Source organism: Takifugu flavidus, chromosome 1 (genome assembly GCF_003711565.1).
Source record: "Takifugu flavidus isolate HTHZ2018 chromosome 1, ASM371156v2, whole genome shotgun sequence".
Lineage (NCBI taxonomy): Eukaryota > Metazoa > Chordata > Actinopteri > Tetraodontiformes > Tetraodontidae > Takifugu > Takifugu flavidus.
The window spans coordinates 21,020,624-21,036,151 of NC_079520.1; the positions used below are offsets into that span (position 1 = coordinate 21,020,624).

Sequence of the window (15,528 nt, forward strand, 5' to 3'; positions counted from 1 at the left end):
GTCTGCTGTTCCTGGATGGTTCTGCTTTACAATTTAGACTCATGAAGACAACTCAAGTGCGACAGTGAGGATATTTAGGTTTAGGGTGCCCGCTGAGATTCCGTGCATGTTTTTAGTTTGTCAATGAGCCTTTACAGCAGCTTGTTCTAGCACTGTACAGTTGAAGTGCTCAGTTGACAATGTTCACTGATCCATCTTGCTGCCACACAGAGGCAAGGAGTAGTAAGTACATTATTAAAACTCCTAGCAAGGGAGTTCCCTCCCAGGGAGCAAAACAAAAAATCAACCAATGCTGCTAAACACCACATATTTTCACCAAACAGCATCTCTTTGACCCTGAAGACTGTTGCTCTGACACTCGGTGTGTCTGATTTGCACTGATAGAATGGGATACAAAAGCACAGATTTATTAGTCTGACTCATTTTTTTCAGACCCTGTACTAAATTACAACCCCACAGTAGAGATGTGCTAATGAAAACTGTTGAAATTCCACCCGGAATGTTACACCTGCTCGAATTTGGCCCCATATGGCGCATGGTGGTGATGGTCCTTATTGGTGGTTAAAGACCCACTTTATACCAGCCCACTTTAGTCTCTAAATGATAAAACTACTTTCCTTAAAAATAAATATGAATCCCAAACTGTCAAAAGAATAATCTGCCATTTAACTTCAAATCTGTGGGATAAAATCCCCTGTTAATTTAGCAAAGTCCTTGACATTGCTTTTTAGTGTATTTTTGTAACTTTATTTCCTCTAGACTTTCCAGAATTGATAATCTTTCAATACATTTATAGAAAACAGGTTGTACTCTTATCAGAGGAAAAGTGTTATCATGTCATGTAAAAATGAACACTATCATTGTTTAATTTTTTTAAAAATCCTCATCCTGTGAGCTGGAAATGTAAGAAATTTATTTTACTTTCGTTTAAAGATCTCTACACAAGCCATCCTTCAGAAATGGCCACCACTGACGAGTTAATAGAGATGAAACATTAAAATAGTCAATTTACATGCAGTGCAGGTCAGATATTCATGTTGGAACTTTGATGCAGCTTCTTCAGTGCATTGGTGCATGCCCAGTTAAAAACCCTAGTTTCATGTGACACAACAGATCACAGATCTATGCTCCTGTCACAAGACTCATTTCCAGGAAGCTAGTTTACCACTGGTCAACTCCAGGGTATCTTTTTTTTTTATATAAATTTCAATTACCTAGAATGTTCTTAGTAGATTCTAAAATAATATTAAGAATGATGAATATTATATTGTATCTTTATCAAGGGTTACAAATAAAGTTTCCATTGAAAAGAAATTTTGTGTTATTGTGTGTTTGGACATGAATATAAGAAAAATGACTTCAGAAATGGTTTTTACTGTGTGTTTATTGCTCTGTAGTATACAGGGTCATAGGCAAATACTGTTTAATTTCAAACAATAGTAAATCAAGTTGGTGGCAAAGCGACATTTTAGCTTCTGTCATGTGTTGCAAATGAGTCCCTGCAAAAGTAAGAGCAAAATGGCCAGACAGCATTAACGAAGAATATCCTGATGCTGAACCACATACAAGAAAATAAAACCCATTTATCAAGTGCAACACTTATCAACCATTAAAAATAAACGAAACAGAACACAAGTCTGATCTGTATGGATGTGAATGCAAGCACGGTAGTTTGCTTCAGGTAATAGTTCGGCATTTTAGGGTGTGTAATCAAATTTTCTTTCAAGATCACTGCATGGAAAGACTGAGGCCAAAAGCAGATTTTTGGATTTTTATTTTTTTTTAACATCAGTTCGTAGTAACTGACTGCAGGCTGCAAGTGGCATCAATTTTTGCATACTAACTACTTTGTTTGCTCTCTTCTAAGTGTGAAAAATTGGACCATGCTATTGGACCAATGCTATTTAGAGTCTGAAATGATGGTATTATTGTAGCTACAAGCATTTGCACTGTGTTCACAGATCTGAATATATTACATTGTTCTATTGTCAAGTGCTAATGATTCACCCCTACATGATTTGAGCTTTTCAAAAAAGATTAAAAATTAAGCATGGCTTTTCGGAGTAGTTCATTCACTTTGCATCACATTGGTTAAGAATAACTGAGCTACACATGTTTCTTTTTTTGGCTTTAGTTGGCTTTTTGTTTAAATCAGCTACATGCGCATATAAAGGAATGTCAGTATAAATACAGCATAAAATATAAATATAAAAATAAGAAATAAATAATTGTTTGGCCTGGGAATTTAAAGGGTGAAACTTGGAACTCAGAAAAATTAGAGATGAAGTTTTAATTCTGAATAATAGTCTAACATTAAAAAAATGCAGACATTTTAGGAGCGCTCATTGATAACGTACATATTCAGGGAATAGTATTTTTTAAGTGAGAGGGAAAGAAATATAAAAATATGTAATAAAAAGCTTTGAAAAATAAGGCACAGTTTTTCTGCCAATTACAACTTATAAGACCAAACATTTATCTTAGTTATACACGTGTTAAAACAGGGAGAACCAAAAATTAGCAAAGCATAAATTGATATATAAATGCAGGCATATATACAAAATGAAAACATTTTGGTCAGTAGAAATTGAATATGGGCTCTTTGTGTATATGTATATTAATTTGTTTCACTTATTCATTTGTTTTTACATTCATTTATGATTTTTTTCATTTCTTTATTCACATTTATTGTTTTTTTCTTTCTTTCTGTATTTCCAGGTTTTTTTTGTTTGTTTCTTTATTTCTGTGCCACTGTATGCTAATTTGTGGGGTGAGATTGGTGGGCTGTAGGTCAGCCAAGGTAACCAGATAGAAACGATTTATTTTTTATCTATTTTCACCTTTTTATCCTATGTGTTTTCTAATGGTCTTAACTGCTGGGCAATGGCCCATAAAAACTGCCATCAGAATCCTAAACAAAGTGTAGACAGCAACGAATTAAAGGGCCTCTTAGCTAGCTAAAGGCAAGTGAATACCTTGGCAACAACAGGCAGTAAAAATCAAGACTAGAGATCTCGCCATACTAGCTGTCTTAATTTGAGTTCAGCACCACCCAACAAATTGCACATAGTGACACAAAAAATGAATAAATTAAGAAATATAAAAATTAATGTAAAAACAGTAAATAGCAAATGTACTAGCCTATATAAATTTTTTATGGACCAAAATATTTGTATATTATCCTGTGTTAATTTATCAATGTATTTGTTCATGCTTAAGTCATTTTTGGTCCTCCATATAAAAAAGACAGTGAAAAGAGGCCTGTATTTAAAATAAAATAAACAAAAATCCCCCCCCCCCCAAAAAAAACAAACAAACAATCAAACAATAAGAGCCATTTCTACACACAAGAACTAAAGTCAATCAAACTGTGATAAATGTGCATTTAGCTAGTGGTATAAAGTGAGATTTAGTTATATTTACATTACAAATAATAAACCTTTTACATAATACACTTGAATCGTGTTTTGTGTACTCTCATGCTACAGACAAATATGTGCAGACGTCTCCTTGTCTCTCTCAGTACAGCTAGTCAGGATATTTACATAATGGCCTTAATAATGGCAACCCAATTCACCTTGTAATTCCTTTAATTTTTTTCCAGTAACACATCTTAGAAAAGATACAATGATTTTCAAAATGTGTCTTCAAGTTAAGGTGGCATAATACTGATATAAAACAAAGTGGTGAAATAAATCACATGTTCCCATTTATGTAAAAGTATAACACCCATAATTCTGTGTCTTTTGTTCACACTACACAACTTTGATCCCAATTTTTTGCAGATCGCTTACAAAATCCTGTTTATTATGGCTAAATATCTTGAACTTGTCAATAACAGTAAATGGCTGGGTACTCAGAAAATGTATAAGTAAGTATAAACATGATAATCTCCCATATTTTATAACCCAAAGTGTTTTGTTGGATGTCTATTTTATAATTAAGCTGTCTGTTTACTATTCACTCACCAATTCCTTTGAGTAACTTTCGTTTAAAAGTAAAAGATTCCATGACTCCTGATCACAAAACAGCAAGTCCTGTAGTGTGAACTGCACACTTTACAAGTTAGTCTGAGCAATAGTGTTGAATGGTCAATATGCCTCTGATAAATAACAAGAGGCAATGTCTGGCACTTGGTTTTTGGTAGAACTCAATAGTTCTTTGGTGTGGTTGATATGATTACTCTGAACAGCTAATGTAAGCTGGTGTCTTGTGTTTCACACTAGCATGATATTTATTTTGGTTTTCACCAGTGCTCCAGGTAAAGGTCCATAGCAGAGTTCAAGTTAATGTCAGTGACATCCAGAAACTCTGCATTAAATATGCTGGGAGCACTGGGAGGTGCAATGCTGAAGGCTGTGGCTGAGCTGGGTGGCGTAAGATCCAGCCACTCCATTGTCTCCCAGGATGTCTCGCTAAAAGTCATACTCACCATCCCTTGCACTTCGGGGATGGTCAAAAGCTTGGTGCTGAAAGGTGACAGAGGTGTCTCAACCAGGTCTCTGTTGGTCAAAATTTTATCATGTTGGGTATATTGAGGGTGACAGTGGAGGTTGTGTGGGCTGCTGTATTCTTCAGGCTCCCGGGTCCCATTACCTTCCTGTCCCCGAGCCTCAGTAGCTGATTTAATGAGTGGCACTTCCCCTCCACGGCCAGATGCACTTCCCAGAATAATCTCAAATTGGTTATCATTTGCAGGATTGGTCGTATGGTCGAGGGTAAGCTGGGCAGGGGACAGGTGTTCATAGAGTCTGTGAAACCTCGGGATGCGGAGTCCAGGGCACACCTGAGATACATTTATATGAGGTGCACCTTTGGTGTTGGAGGACCTCTCCCGGTCTTCTTTGGCATTTGCTGGCATCTCTTGAAGAGAAAGAGAAATACAGGAGCACATCCATCATTTACTGGTGTGTCTTGTTGCTAGTCATCAAAATGTGTAAATGTCAAAATGTCAGAGCTGCATGATGACCTCCGGCCCCGCTGACCCACTCGGCCGGCGGCTTGCATAAATAGTGTATTTTTATATGTGTTTCTGTGCTCTGTGCCTCTCCTCTCCTCTCCTCTCCTCTCCTCTCCTCCTCTCCTCTCCTCTCCTCTCCTCTCCTCTCCTCCTCTCCTCTCCTCTCCTCTCCTCTACCTGTCCTCCCCCTTCTCCTCTCTCTACCTAGCCGGCCATCAGCAGGAGGGTCCCCCTACATGAGCCCGGTCCTGCTCAAGGTTTCTTCCTGTTAAAGGGGAGTTTTTCCTTGCCACTGTTGCTTGTTTGGGGTTAGGCCCTGGGATTCTGGAAAGCGCCTTGAAACAATTTTGATTAGAAAAGACGCTATATAAATAAAGATTGATTTGATTTGATTTGATTTGATTTGATTTTGATTTTTGATTTGATTTTGATTTGATTTAAAATTGGCACATTTTATACTGAAAATGATGATGATGAAAAAAGAAAGCAAAATGATACATTGAAATCAGCAGCTCTGTTGTCTTATATGGTAGATTTCCTTTACTTCCAGAGGTAAAAAATAAACAAAAAACACAATACTATTCAATATTAAATATCATCTTACCTCCACTCTCTATGAGCACATCCAGTAGTTCATCCATTTGCTGGCTTCTACTCAGTTGCTGTAACAGTAATAAAAACACTGATTGTTTTAACCAGTGTCTCAATGATTTGATTACACATCAGCATCTTACAATGCACAACATATAAAATATACAAATATAGGCATTCAGTTTTTGCACAATACAGAGAATAGACTTTTGGAATTAGCTTGTCAATTGTGAGCAAATTTTTTGATAAGAATTTATAATATGTTGTCAGGTGACCAAATCGTTAGATATTGCATATGAATAATTTTAGAGCTACTCAGCATATAGTCACAAATTCTCATCTGCAGAATACTGAGGGACTCAACTGATGGATGTCTGCAGCCTTGCTCTGGTTATTGGCTTTGCAGATTCCTATAAGTTTAAGCAAAATTGATCGAATTACTGTCAACATATTTTGGACATTTCTAGACTGTTATTGATGCAAATAACATTTGAACACCAGAGTGTCCATTGTTTTAGATTCTCATAGCTCTCACTTTCAGTAAACATGTTTATTCAAGGAAAACACTAAACTGCTTCAGACTCATTGGAGTTTGGAAATGAAAAAAATGATTTAAGACAGATGATGAGACACAGGAGTCAGGTGGAATGATGGATAAGAGCAATGCCGGTAGGTTTACTAAAATCTCTGACCAGCCATTGGCTACTGAATTTCAGCATGAATTTATGTTTACCTGCTTGACTGCATCCTCATAGCAAGGGGGCTGTCTTAAGTCAGAAGCATCTGAATCTGAGCTACTGAAGGAAGGTGGGGAGACCTGGCCCTTTTGGCCAACATGCCACAGAGAGGGCATTATTGACATCTATATGAGAAATAGGTGAAAAGCGATATTAGCAACCAATTTTTGGAGGAGTATTTGCTAAATGTTTTATGTGAACTGCCGATTTTAGTCTTCATACATTTCGAATTTGGAACTAGGTTTGGGTGTAGGGTCATTCTTGGGGAAAAAGCCACTAACGTGTAAAGAAAGGAGTGATTTAATCAAAGTTTAAGTAATACCGAAACTCATCAGAGAAGCCAGAACACAAAGTAATAGAAAAAGAATAATGTTAGGTAAGACGATCCGGGGGACACACACAACACTGACATGGCAAAAAATGCAATGTAATTCATTCACCTCACCTTTGGGTGAACATTTGAGTTGTCAGGCTTGGCTGGGCAGCCATGTTCACATTCATCTGAGTTTGAAAAGACTCCCTTAAGGCCACTTTGGTCTGACAGATAAGAGCAGTTGGCTGCATGGTCACTTTTCTTCTGGGGTACCTGGAGTAAGCAGACAAATTTTAGAAAATCCACACACATCAAAATCCACACACAACTGCAGTTAGTGAACCTTCCATTTGCACATCATACCTGCATGCTGTGTACTTTGTTGTTGGCTTGAGAGTGGGGGTGAATGGAGCCATCTCTTCCTAGTGCTGGTGATAGTAAATAGGTGTTCCGGGGAGAGGGTGGGTGAGGGCTACTGCAAGGCTTTCCAGTAGGGGAGTCCTGTGGTGAACATTGGGGACTTAGAAAAGCCGACATTGTACATGGGCTGCCAGAGGATGGGGCGATGTCCATGCATCCTGGCCCATCATGGCCTGGCATGTTAGAGAGGGGAGTTGCACAATGTCCCATCTCCTCCATGCAGCTGCGGGAAGAACTCTTCAGCTGTTTGGGAGAGGACAATGGACAGTTGGAAGACAATGATATTGACTCCTGTTTGACGGTCACCCCGAAGAAGTGCTGATCCATGATTGCTGGGCTTTGCTGCTGATGCATGGAGGGGTGAGAGTGAGGGGGAATGGAGTCTTGTGTTGCTCCATAACAGCGTTTCCTCTTGTGAAGCTGCATTTTCAGTTCTTCAACCTGAAAAGAAATCCCACATTTGGCATTTTGCTTGTATATTTTCAAATAACGCATAGTTCATTGTAGCTCACCTGTCTCTGCTCCTGATGGAGCTTCCATGTCAGCTCTTCAATAACCTTCTGCTTTTCCACCAACATCTTATCCTTCTCAGCTTCCATTCCCGCCATACAGCCACCATCACCTGCTCTTAGTCCCCCAGTGCCAAAACTGCCTCCCCCGAGACCGTCCTCTACGGCAAACTGTGGTGGGGATGGCTGGAGGCCAAACTGGGTTGGCGAAGACATTGGCACATCACTGAAGCTGTCGGGAAGGGAGCCACTGAGGGACAGGTCCGAGGATGCTGGGGAGATAGGAGGGGTGGAGGAGGTGCTGGGGTAGGGGTAATATCCTCCCTGGGAAACAGCACTGGAGGAGGACGGGGACTGGTAGGAGGACAGAGATCCCGTGGGCGTGACAGGGAAAGTCACTGTGGTGATATCAGAACAACCCGAAGGGGAGGAGCCAGTGGTGGAATCTTTAAATGGTCTGAGTCGCTCAATGAGAGCTGTCTTGGTGCCGGAGACAGGCATACCACGAATACGGAGGTGCTGCCTGAGCTCTGATACCTACAGCAACAAGATTTGAAAGTTTCTCAGGTCCTCTTTAGGTATTTCTGTTAAATAGTTTCTTTCACTTCGAGGCATTTACCTTCAGGTCATCAAGATTAGGTGGCAGGGGCCCAGGTTTGACTGGTGAGATGATGTTCTGGTTAGGATATGTGTTCTTAACTGGAGAGGAAGTGTTGCTGTTGGCTTGATTGGATGGACCACTGGAGCTGCAGCCCAGTAGCTGCTCACTGACACCTCTGCAGGGTGAAATTTGAAAGTTGACGTCGACACTGAGCTGCAAATTGCACTTCATCAGACTGACACTTGTAAAAGACCCTTCTGTGTAATTTAGTTTTGGTTAAAAACCTATTTAGAGGCATCTACAGTAACTTACTTCTGAGTTTGGCTCTGTAGGTGAGGCTGGTAGCTGAATGTAGGCTGTCGCTGTTGGATTTGGGCTTGGCTCTGTGATGGCTGCTGATGTGCCTGAGCTTGTTTCTGCTGGCTGAGGATCTGTAGCTGCAGAAAAAGCTGCTGCTGCTGGAGCAGTCGGGCATAGGCAGAGTCCATGGGTGGAGGGGACCTCTCTGCTTTCTGGTCTGGAGGAATGTACTGATGGTACTTGAGTTTTTTAATTTTTGGTTTCACATCTTTGGGCTTCTTATGGCGGTTCTTGTCTGATGTCTTTGACTGTTATGAATGAGAACATTGTCAACATGCATGATTTAACTAGCCACTTTAAATTATTCAAATTAACTATCACAGAGGAATGAAAAGAATGATACATGTTTCTGACCTTGACAATGGCAGGAACACTTATTGGAGAAGTATTCTGAGGGCCGTTGGCTCCAGACAGGCCTTGATCCCCATTTTGATCAGGTGGATCTTGGGTCACATTTCCCTATTTAAAAAAGAATTTAAAAAAAGCTATAGTGCTTATGTATATACAGTATTTATATAATAAATCTACCTCAAAGTGGGTCAAACAACATAAAACCAACACTTAAAAATCTTTTGATTGATTTACCATTTTTAGTACATTTTGCCATATTTTTTAGAAATAAATTTGGGGGGGCATTCACTGTAGGCTCTAATGGTTGTGTAATTGTTAAATTAAAACATGTCCAAGCAGGCCTATTTTATGCATACAAATAACACCTGGACAGTGCGTCTTTAAATCTTATACTATACTATAATAATGTCTATTTACTTTAGTTTTCTCTGTGTAGATTCCTCATATTTTGTGATTTCAATCCTTCCTTAACATACTATATCTGAATTATAGCTGAAGTGAGGAGGCACAGTTACAAGAGAGTTTACATGAAATGGAATAATTATACACAAATATGAACATGTATTGATGTTCAATTTACAGAACTATCCCGAAAAGTTCCAAACACCAACTTTCCACTGACAGGAGAACATTTTGGAGACGACTATGAACGGACCTTTTCTGGCACGAGGAACGAGGAATTTTGTGACCGTTATAAATGACGATCATTGGAGCAAGGTAAGCAACGTAAAAATAACAGCAGCTGTGAAGGCTGCAGGCTTGGTATGCAGGAGTGTGTCACCAGTTCAACTGATTCTGCCAGTTAGTGGTGCAGTTCACTCTGTCACCACCAGAAGGCAGAAGGTGCAAAGTAGTTCTTTCTGGAAGGTATATAAAATAATAAAATTAACATAAAGAAAACAAGGCTTTTTATTTTTACCTCTTGTGAGCTGGTAAGTTCAGGTGAGGATGAGGAGGCTGCCCTGCCAACAACATCAGATGAAGGGCATGCCGATCCTTGCGATTCATCACTGTTGTGCTGCTCGGGGGACAAACACTCACTGCTGCTGTCCTCCTCGAATGCATAGGAATCCTCCTGCTTTGGGAAATTGCCATGGTTTACTGCGAAGAAAGTACAACGGTATTCATTTCAGACAAGATCTCTGGACAAGCAGGACATCAGCTCTTTAACTGTGACTGCTGTGAAAATCTTGAATTGTAGTAATGTTTCTTCTGACTTCTGACCCCACTGACTCCCTAGTTTTAGGGGTCAAAGGCCATGTTAATTGTAATTTTTATGTATAATGAATGTGTTGCTCCTCTGCTCTTTCTATCCTTCTCCTTGCTCTATGCCCCATTCTCCTCCTCCTTTACCAGACCAGCCATCAACAGGAAGGCCCCCCAATTTGACCTCTGGTCCTCCTCAAGGTTTCTTTGTTAAAAGGGAGGTTTTTTTTGTTGCCACTGTTGGCTTGGACTCAGTTTTTGAGTTTCTGTAAACTGACTAAGAATTTAATCATTAAGAATTTAATTTAATAGACACTTTATGAATAAAGTAGTATTACATTAAATGGCAAAAACATTTGGGGGCTATATTCTGCTAGGTTACAATGGGCAGAGACTGCCCTTTGATTGTTGCCATGAATGTTGTTTATGGGCACCTTGCGGTAGTATTTACATGCTGTTTGTTGATCCCTGATGCCAAGTGCAACATTAACCCCAAAGGTGTTACATTGTGTGGATATGAACCTGATATTGCCACTTTACTTCCACAATAATGCTGATTGGCTGGAGTGTACCCAGCTTTAGATTAGCTATCTGACTTGTGTGAGTGCATGAATGCGCGCATGTCTTAATGATATTCACATGTGTGTGAGTAATGATATAACATTATTTTGCATTCATGTGAGAGGACAGGAATAGACCCTGGTTTCAATCATAGCTCCATTCTCTCTCTCGCTCTCTCTTTCTCCCTCACTCATACACACCACGCATGCACACACACACACACACAGGACATAACATACAAACATCAATGGACTTGCAAAGACAGTTATGGTCTGATCTACTAGCGCTAAATTGAGGACACTACAAAACTGCACATACGAGTAGTGGGGTGATTGCATTATCTATTATGATTGCATACATAATTTTCAATGGGGACTGCCCTATTTACATGAGGATTTTACATGTGCATATATATATATATATATCAGGAGCTTTATCTCTTCTATTGGCTGCTCATATAAGTCTTCACTGTCATTACCAGATTGAGGTGACAGAATTACAGGAAATCTGTAAGCCATGTACACATCCGCTGTCCAAGTGGCTGCTAACAGATGGGTCACATAGTTTCCAACATTACCGCATGGAGGTTGAAGACATCATTGGGAGTGTTGTGTGAGAGAACGTGGAGCTTTAAGGTGAGGGGTTAATGCTGCAGGCAAGCCCAACAGCCTGGTCCTGTCACAAAATGTTGGAGGAGGGGGCAAAAAACATACACAGGTACACCCACACATACATGTAAAGATGCACTCTGGCTCAAAAATACATCACCACTTCTGAAGGAAAAGGGTGGAACAAAATACAGCTGCTGTTCGTCTCAATAAACGGTTCACTCCTCTTGCCGAAGGTAGTGTAGTGTAAACCAGCTGACCGCAGCCCACCGTCTCTTTTTCGCAACATGTTTACTCAGAGCTCAAGAGGGCAAACATAAAAACGCTAAAGCACCACAGTCCAGACAGAAAAACAAAATGGTTGTCCTGCCTAGAATGATATAGAGAGAGTGAGTTACATGTTGAACATTTGAAGACTAACAGCGTGAGGGCAGAGTGCTGCAGTTGGATAACTTGGGCCTGATTTGAAACATCGCTAAATCAGAGTATCTAAAGTATCTAAATCAGAGCACGCATGTTGTTCAAAGAACCGTGTTGAAGAGAACTTTTCAAAGCCATGCTAACAAGATTTTTGGAGACCTGAAACAAGTTTTAGGCACTCTCTGGAATAAGCCTGACAAACTGGAAAAAAATGTAAGTATATTCTCACATCAACAATGTGTATGTTCATTTGGTGCTCACTACCTATGGTCAGTAATGTAGGTAAAGAAATCTACACACCATCAATGGTTACGATGACACCCAGTGATATGATCACACTAGCCTAGCTGAGGTGTATACAACCAACCATATATTTTCAGCCCAATTGCTTGATCTCTAGTTTATAAACCCGCAAGAGTTTAAATTAGACACTTTGAGACATTAGACACTTTTAAATACTATCATGAATCATTTCTACAGTGCTTTATGAATGTTGATGTGGGCAGCATCAACATAAAGTATTGTTAATGCATTAGACTTTACTAGGTAAATGTCCCAATTGGCCTCTAATTAAACTCATAAAAACAACTAGAGAACTTCGGAAAAATGTGTCGCACAGGAAGGCTGCACTGCCCTGATTCACCATGAATATGCTTGAAAATAAGTGACAAACAAATGAATCAAATGAATGTTTTCACCCTTTTCAATCAGGGGAATGCTTACGAATGCTTAATTTCTAAGATATTAAAAAAATAACTTTAACATTTGTCCAGACATTAACAAATGTCGTTGGATCTGCTGATCTGTCTGAGAAAATGCTCAGAAGAACAGTAAAAAGACTTGACCACACAAAAGACAAACCACAGTGCTATCGATAATAGATTACTTTCTGTATGAAAAATCAGGATGAAAGCAATGCTCTTGTGCAGGTGGCATCATATAAAACCAGAGTCTGCAAAGTCAAAAGACTGCATTAGATTCCCAAAACTAAAAGGCCTTAACCTCCATTCAAATTAAGTAAGCTTCTTCTCATCAATAAAAATTGATGGGATGGGAAGAATGGAAATGATAGTTATTTTTAGGGCACAAAATGCCTTTGTTATTTCATTCTGGCTGACTTTGTCAAAGTATAATCTAATGTTGAAAGGCCTACTTTAAACATTTTACCTTTTTGTTTGACAAAATGCTGAAGTCATGCTTGTTAGAGCAGATTACCATCTCCAACAGAGCACTTCACACTACTGAGCATCAAGCTAGAACAGTGGTTTGTTAATACACACATCTGGGATGGGAGTAGATGCTCTTCTTCATCAAAACAAACTACTAAACACACATACACATACACGTGGAGTCAACTGGCGAGTGTCCCACTCTGATACCTGTCATTGTGATATCACAGTCTAAAGGGATAATATTCATTTGAACCAGCATCAGTGGCCCCAGGCTGAGAGCTAGTTTCTTATAATTCTACCTCATCTGGCTGAGTCTGCACAACAGAACATCAGCACCACAACGTCAACAGCCAAACAATCTCTACTTGTACTATTGCTGACAGGAAACTGCACACATTTTTTTATTTAATATTTTGACCTAAGGTGTCAGTGATGAGAGAAGGACATGGCTGAGAGGAGAATGAGGCACTTATTTGGTCAAAAATATATTGAGATAGTGAGATATTTCCAAAGATTAAAGGTTACATGGCCAAAATAGAAGAAATAATGTCAAGCTTTGTGTAACATAATTTAAGGATATTATGTCTCATGACAAATGGGCTATGAAGGCACCACGTCATGGAGAAATTTACAAAGACATAAAACAAAATAAACTAAATAACTTATGTGTAATGAGCAATATTTAGCAATATTTGTCTCCAAATGGAGCAAATATTTGGCTTAATTTGTTATTCACACTAGATTCATGAAATCCTTTGAAATTTAGAGGAGGGTAGAAAGCCCAGTAAGAAGGAATAAATACTCGTTCTATAGATACTTAACCTCTCTAAACTTTTTATTTACATCCCGAAGACACAATATATTCCCATCACTGGCACCTACTTTACAGGTCATAACAACAAAAACAATAAAAACAGCTGAAAAAACTTTTTCAATATGTAACTTTCACATCAGTAACAAGCCATGAATGAGAGGGATGACTGTTGGAAAATGGAGGTGCAAGACCATTTGAGGTAAATACAACAAAGACGATGATGGGAACAGCAAATTTGACCACTTAGATCTTTTGGTTCTAGTGGCTTGCTTCCTCAGTCACTGCCGGTGACCATCCAGCAGCAGAGTTAATAACCAGCCCAAGTCTCTTGTCTCACCTGTCACCAGCCTGATTTAGAATCTGATTTGACATCAAGGGACACGGAAAGCTTTCAATTGGTTTCAGCATGATGTAATGTGAGCCAGGATGGCAAAAGCTGGATTTCAGGCTTTTAAACATTCTGTAACAGTATTAAAACACACTAGGCACTTACTGGAATGTATCATGTATCTGCTGACTGTAGCTGTCAAAGGTAAACATCACAGTAAGAGGTAAGATGTATGGTGAGCTAGGCACAAGTAAGTCCTTTGTGTTTCCATTTACTGAGGATTAAAGTGCCGCTGTTGATAGAATAAAAATAAATGCTTTTCAAGAAGAAGGAGCACCATAAACTTACAGCCCTGGTCCTATTATCTTAATAAGAAAATGGATGTTGTGTGCATTTAGACCTGTTGCCTGCTGGCCAACAGTGCGTTTCGTTGCAGACCTCACGCCAGTTGGGCCTGAAGAGGATTTTTGGACAGGCCAATAAACACTTGATGTTCCCTCGGTAAAATCTACACCGACTCTGTACAGTGTTCATCTCCCAGTGGGTCTAACACAATCAGGCTGGGCCTAAATATTGGATCACTTGACTCAGTGAAGAGAAGGAGGTTGATCCTAGTCAAGACAGAAAGAAGTCTTTGGTGAACGAGTAAGAGAGTAAGAGGGAGTGCACTAACAAATGCAAGGGTTTGCCTCTGTTGGAATACATCCAACATAGACATGACTACTTAATTAAAAGGGACATGTAGCAACCATGGGGCAAATTGCAGTCCTGACTGCCACCTTATCTGTGACAAACTCCTAGAAACTGATAGGACCTCACTGGATCTCTGGATTCCATTCCCCTGCACACTTACTGGTTTTATCAGGAGGCTGAGCCTCTGCAAAATGGCAAATGGTGCCAGAGATATCAACAAATCCCTGGCCTGAAGTCTCGGCCCTCCCCTTGTCCTGTCCCATCGTTGTCCGCGCTGGCGAGTTGAAACACTGACATCGCTAAGTGCTCTTGTTTGCCAAGACCACCCCCTTTTGCCAGAGTGACTGATAAGATTTAAACAACCTCAATATTGTAATTTTTTATTTCTTTATGATGAAAATCTGATCCTCTGGAATGAGGGAACATATCCCCACTGATTAACATTTGCACCTGGCATTACAAACACAAGATATTGTCCATGTTTCAAAATTGAAAGTGAAATTGGAGCTGTGCCTTTCGGACAGTGTAGGACAGATGATACTAGCTAAAGCAGGCTTACTAATAATTTTAGAAACAAAAGATTTGTATTTGTCAAACAAATACTTATTGGTATCCTTTTTTGGGGGACCAAAACACCAAAGGTTGTACCTTTGTCTTACACAAAAGTGGATAAATGAAAACCATTTAAGAGTAAAATGAGCAGTTCTAAGGAAAAATACTGAGTAGACCATTTAAAAGGCCTAATAAGTTAACGTTACTGTGCATTTTTCCCCTTGCTCATAGGATTTTAAAACAGTAACATGTTACACAAAATGTAATTCATCTCATCATGTTTTGGTGTCTGGGTGTTCCTCCACTTTGATGTGCTGTTCTGCTATTTGCGT

At 39.5% G+C, this 15,528-nt stretch overlaps 1 protein-coding gene across 7 annotated transcripts in view; it reads right to left on the reverse strand.

Annotated features, from left to right (window-relative positions):
- Positions 1-1,366: 1,366 nt before the first annotated feature.
- Positions 1,367-15,528, reverse strand: part of myocd (myocardin) — a 95,537-nt gene continuing 81,375 nt past the window's right edge. For 6 of the 7 annotated variants that reach the window (XM_057056048.1, XM_057056092.1, XM_057056038.1 and 3 more), the window contains 10 exons: positions 9,762-9,943; positions 8,846-8,950; positions 8,444-8,739; positions 8,150-8,306; positions 7,534-8,067; positions 6,965-7,462; positions 6,734-6,874; positions 6,285-6,413; positions 5,565-5,622; positions 1,367-4,863 (listed from right to left, as the gene is read on the reverse strand). In XM_057056048.1, coding sequence (XP_056912028.1) covers positions 4,247-4,863; positions 5,565-5,622; positions 6,285-6,413; positions 6,734-6,874; positions 6,965-7,462; positions 7,534-8,067; positions 8,150-8,306; positions 8,444-8,739; positions 8,846-8,950; positions 9,762-9,943 — 2,717 coding nt within the window. In that variant the 3' untranslated portion in view covers positions 1,367-4,246. The remainder of the gene's footprint in view (positions 4,864-5,564; positions 5,623-6,284; positions 6,414-6,733; positions 6,875-6,964; positions 7,463-7,533; positions 8,068-8,149; positions 8,307-8,443; positions 8,740-8,845; positions 8,951-9,761; positions 9,944-15,528) is intronic. The other variant, XM_057056074.1, reaches the window with a different exon arrangement.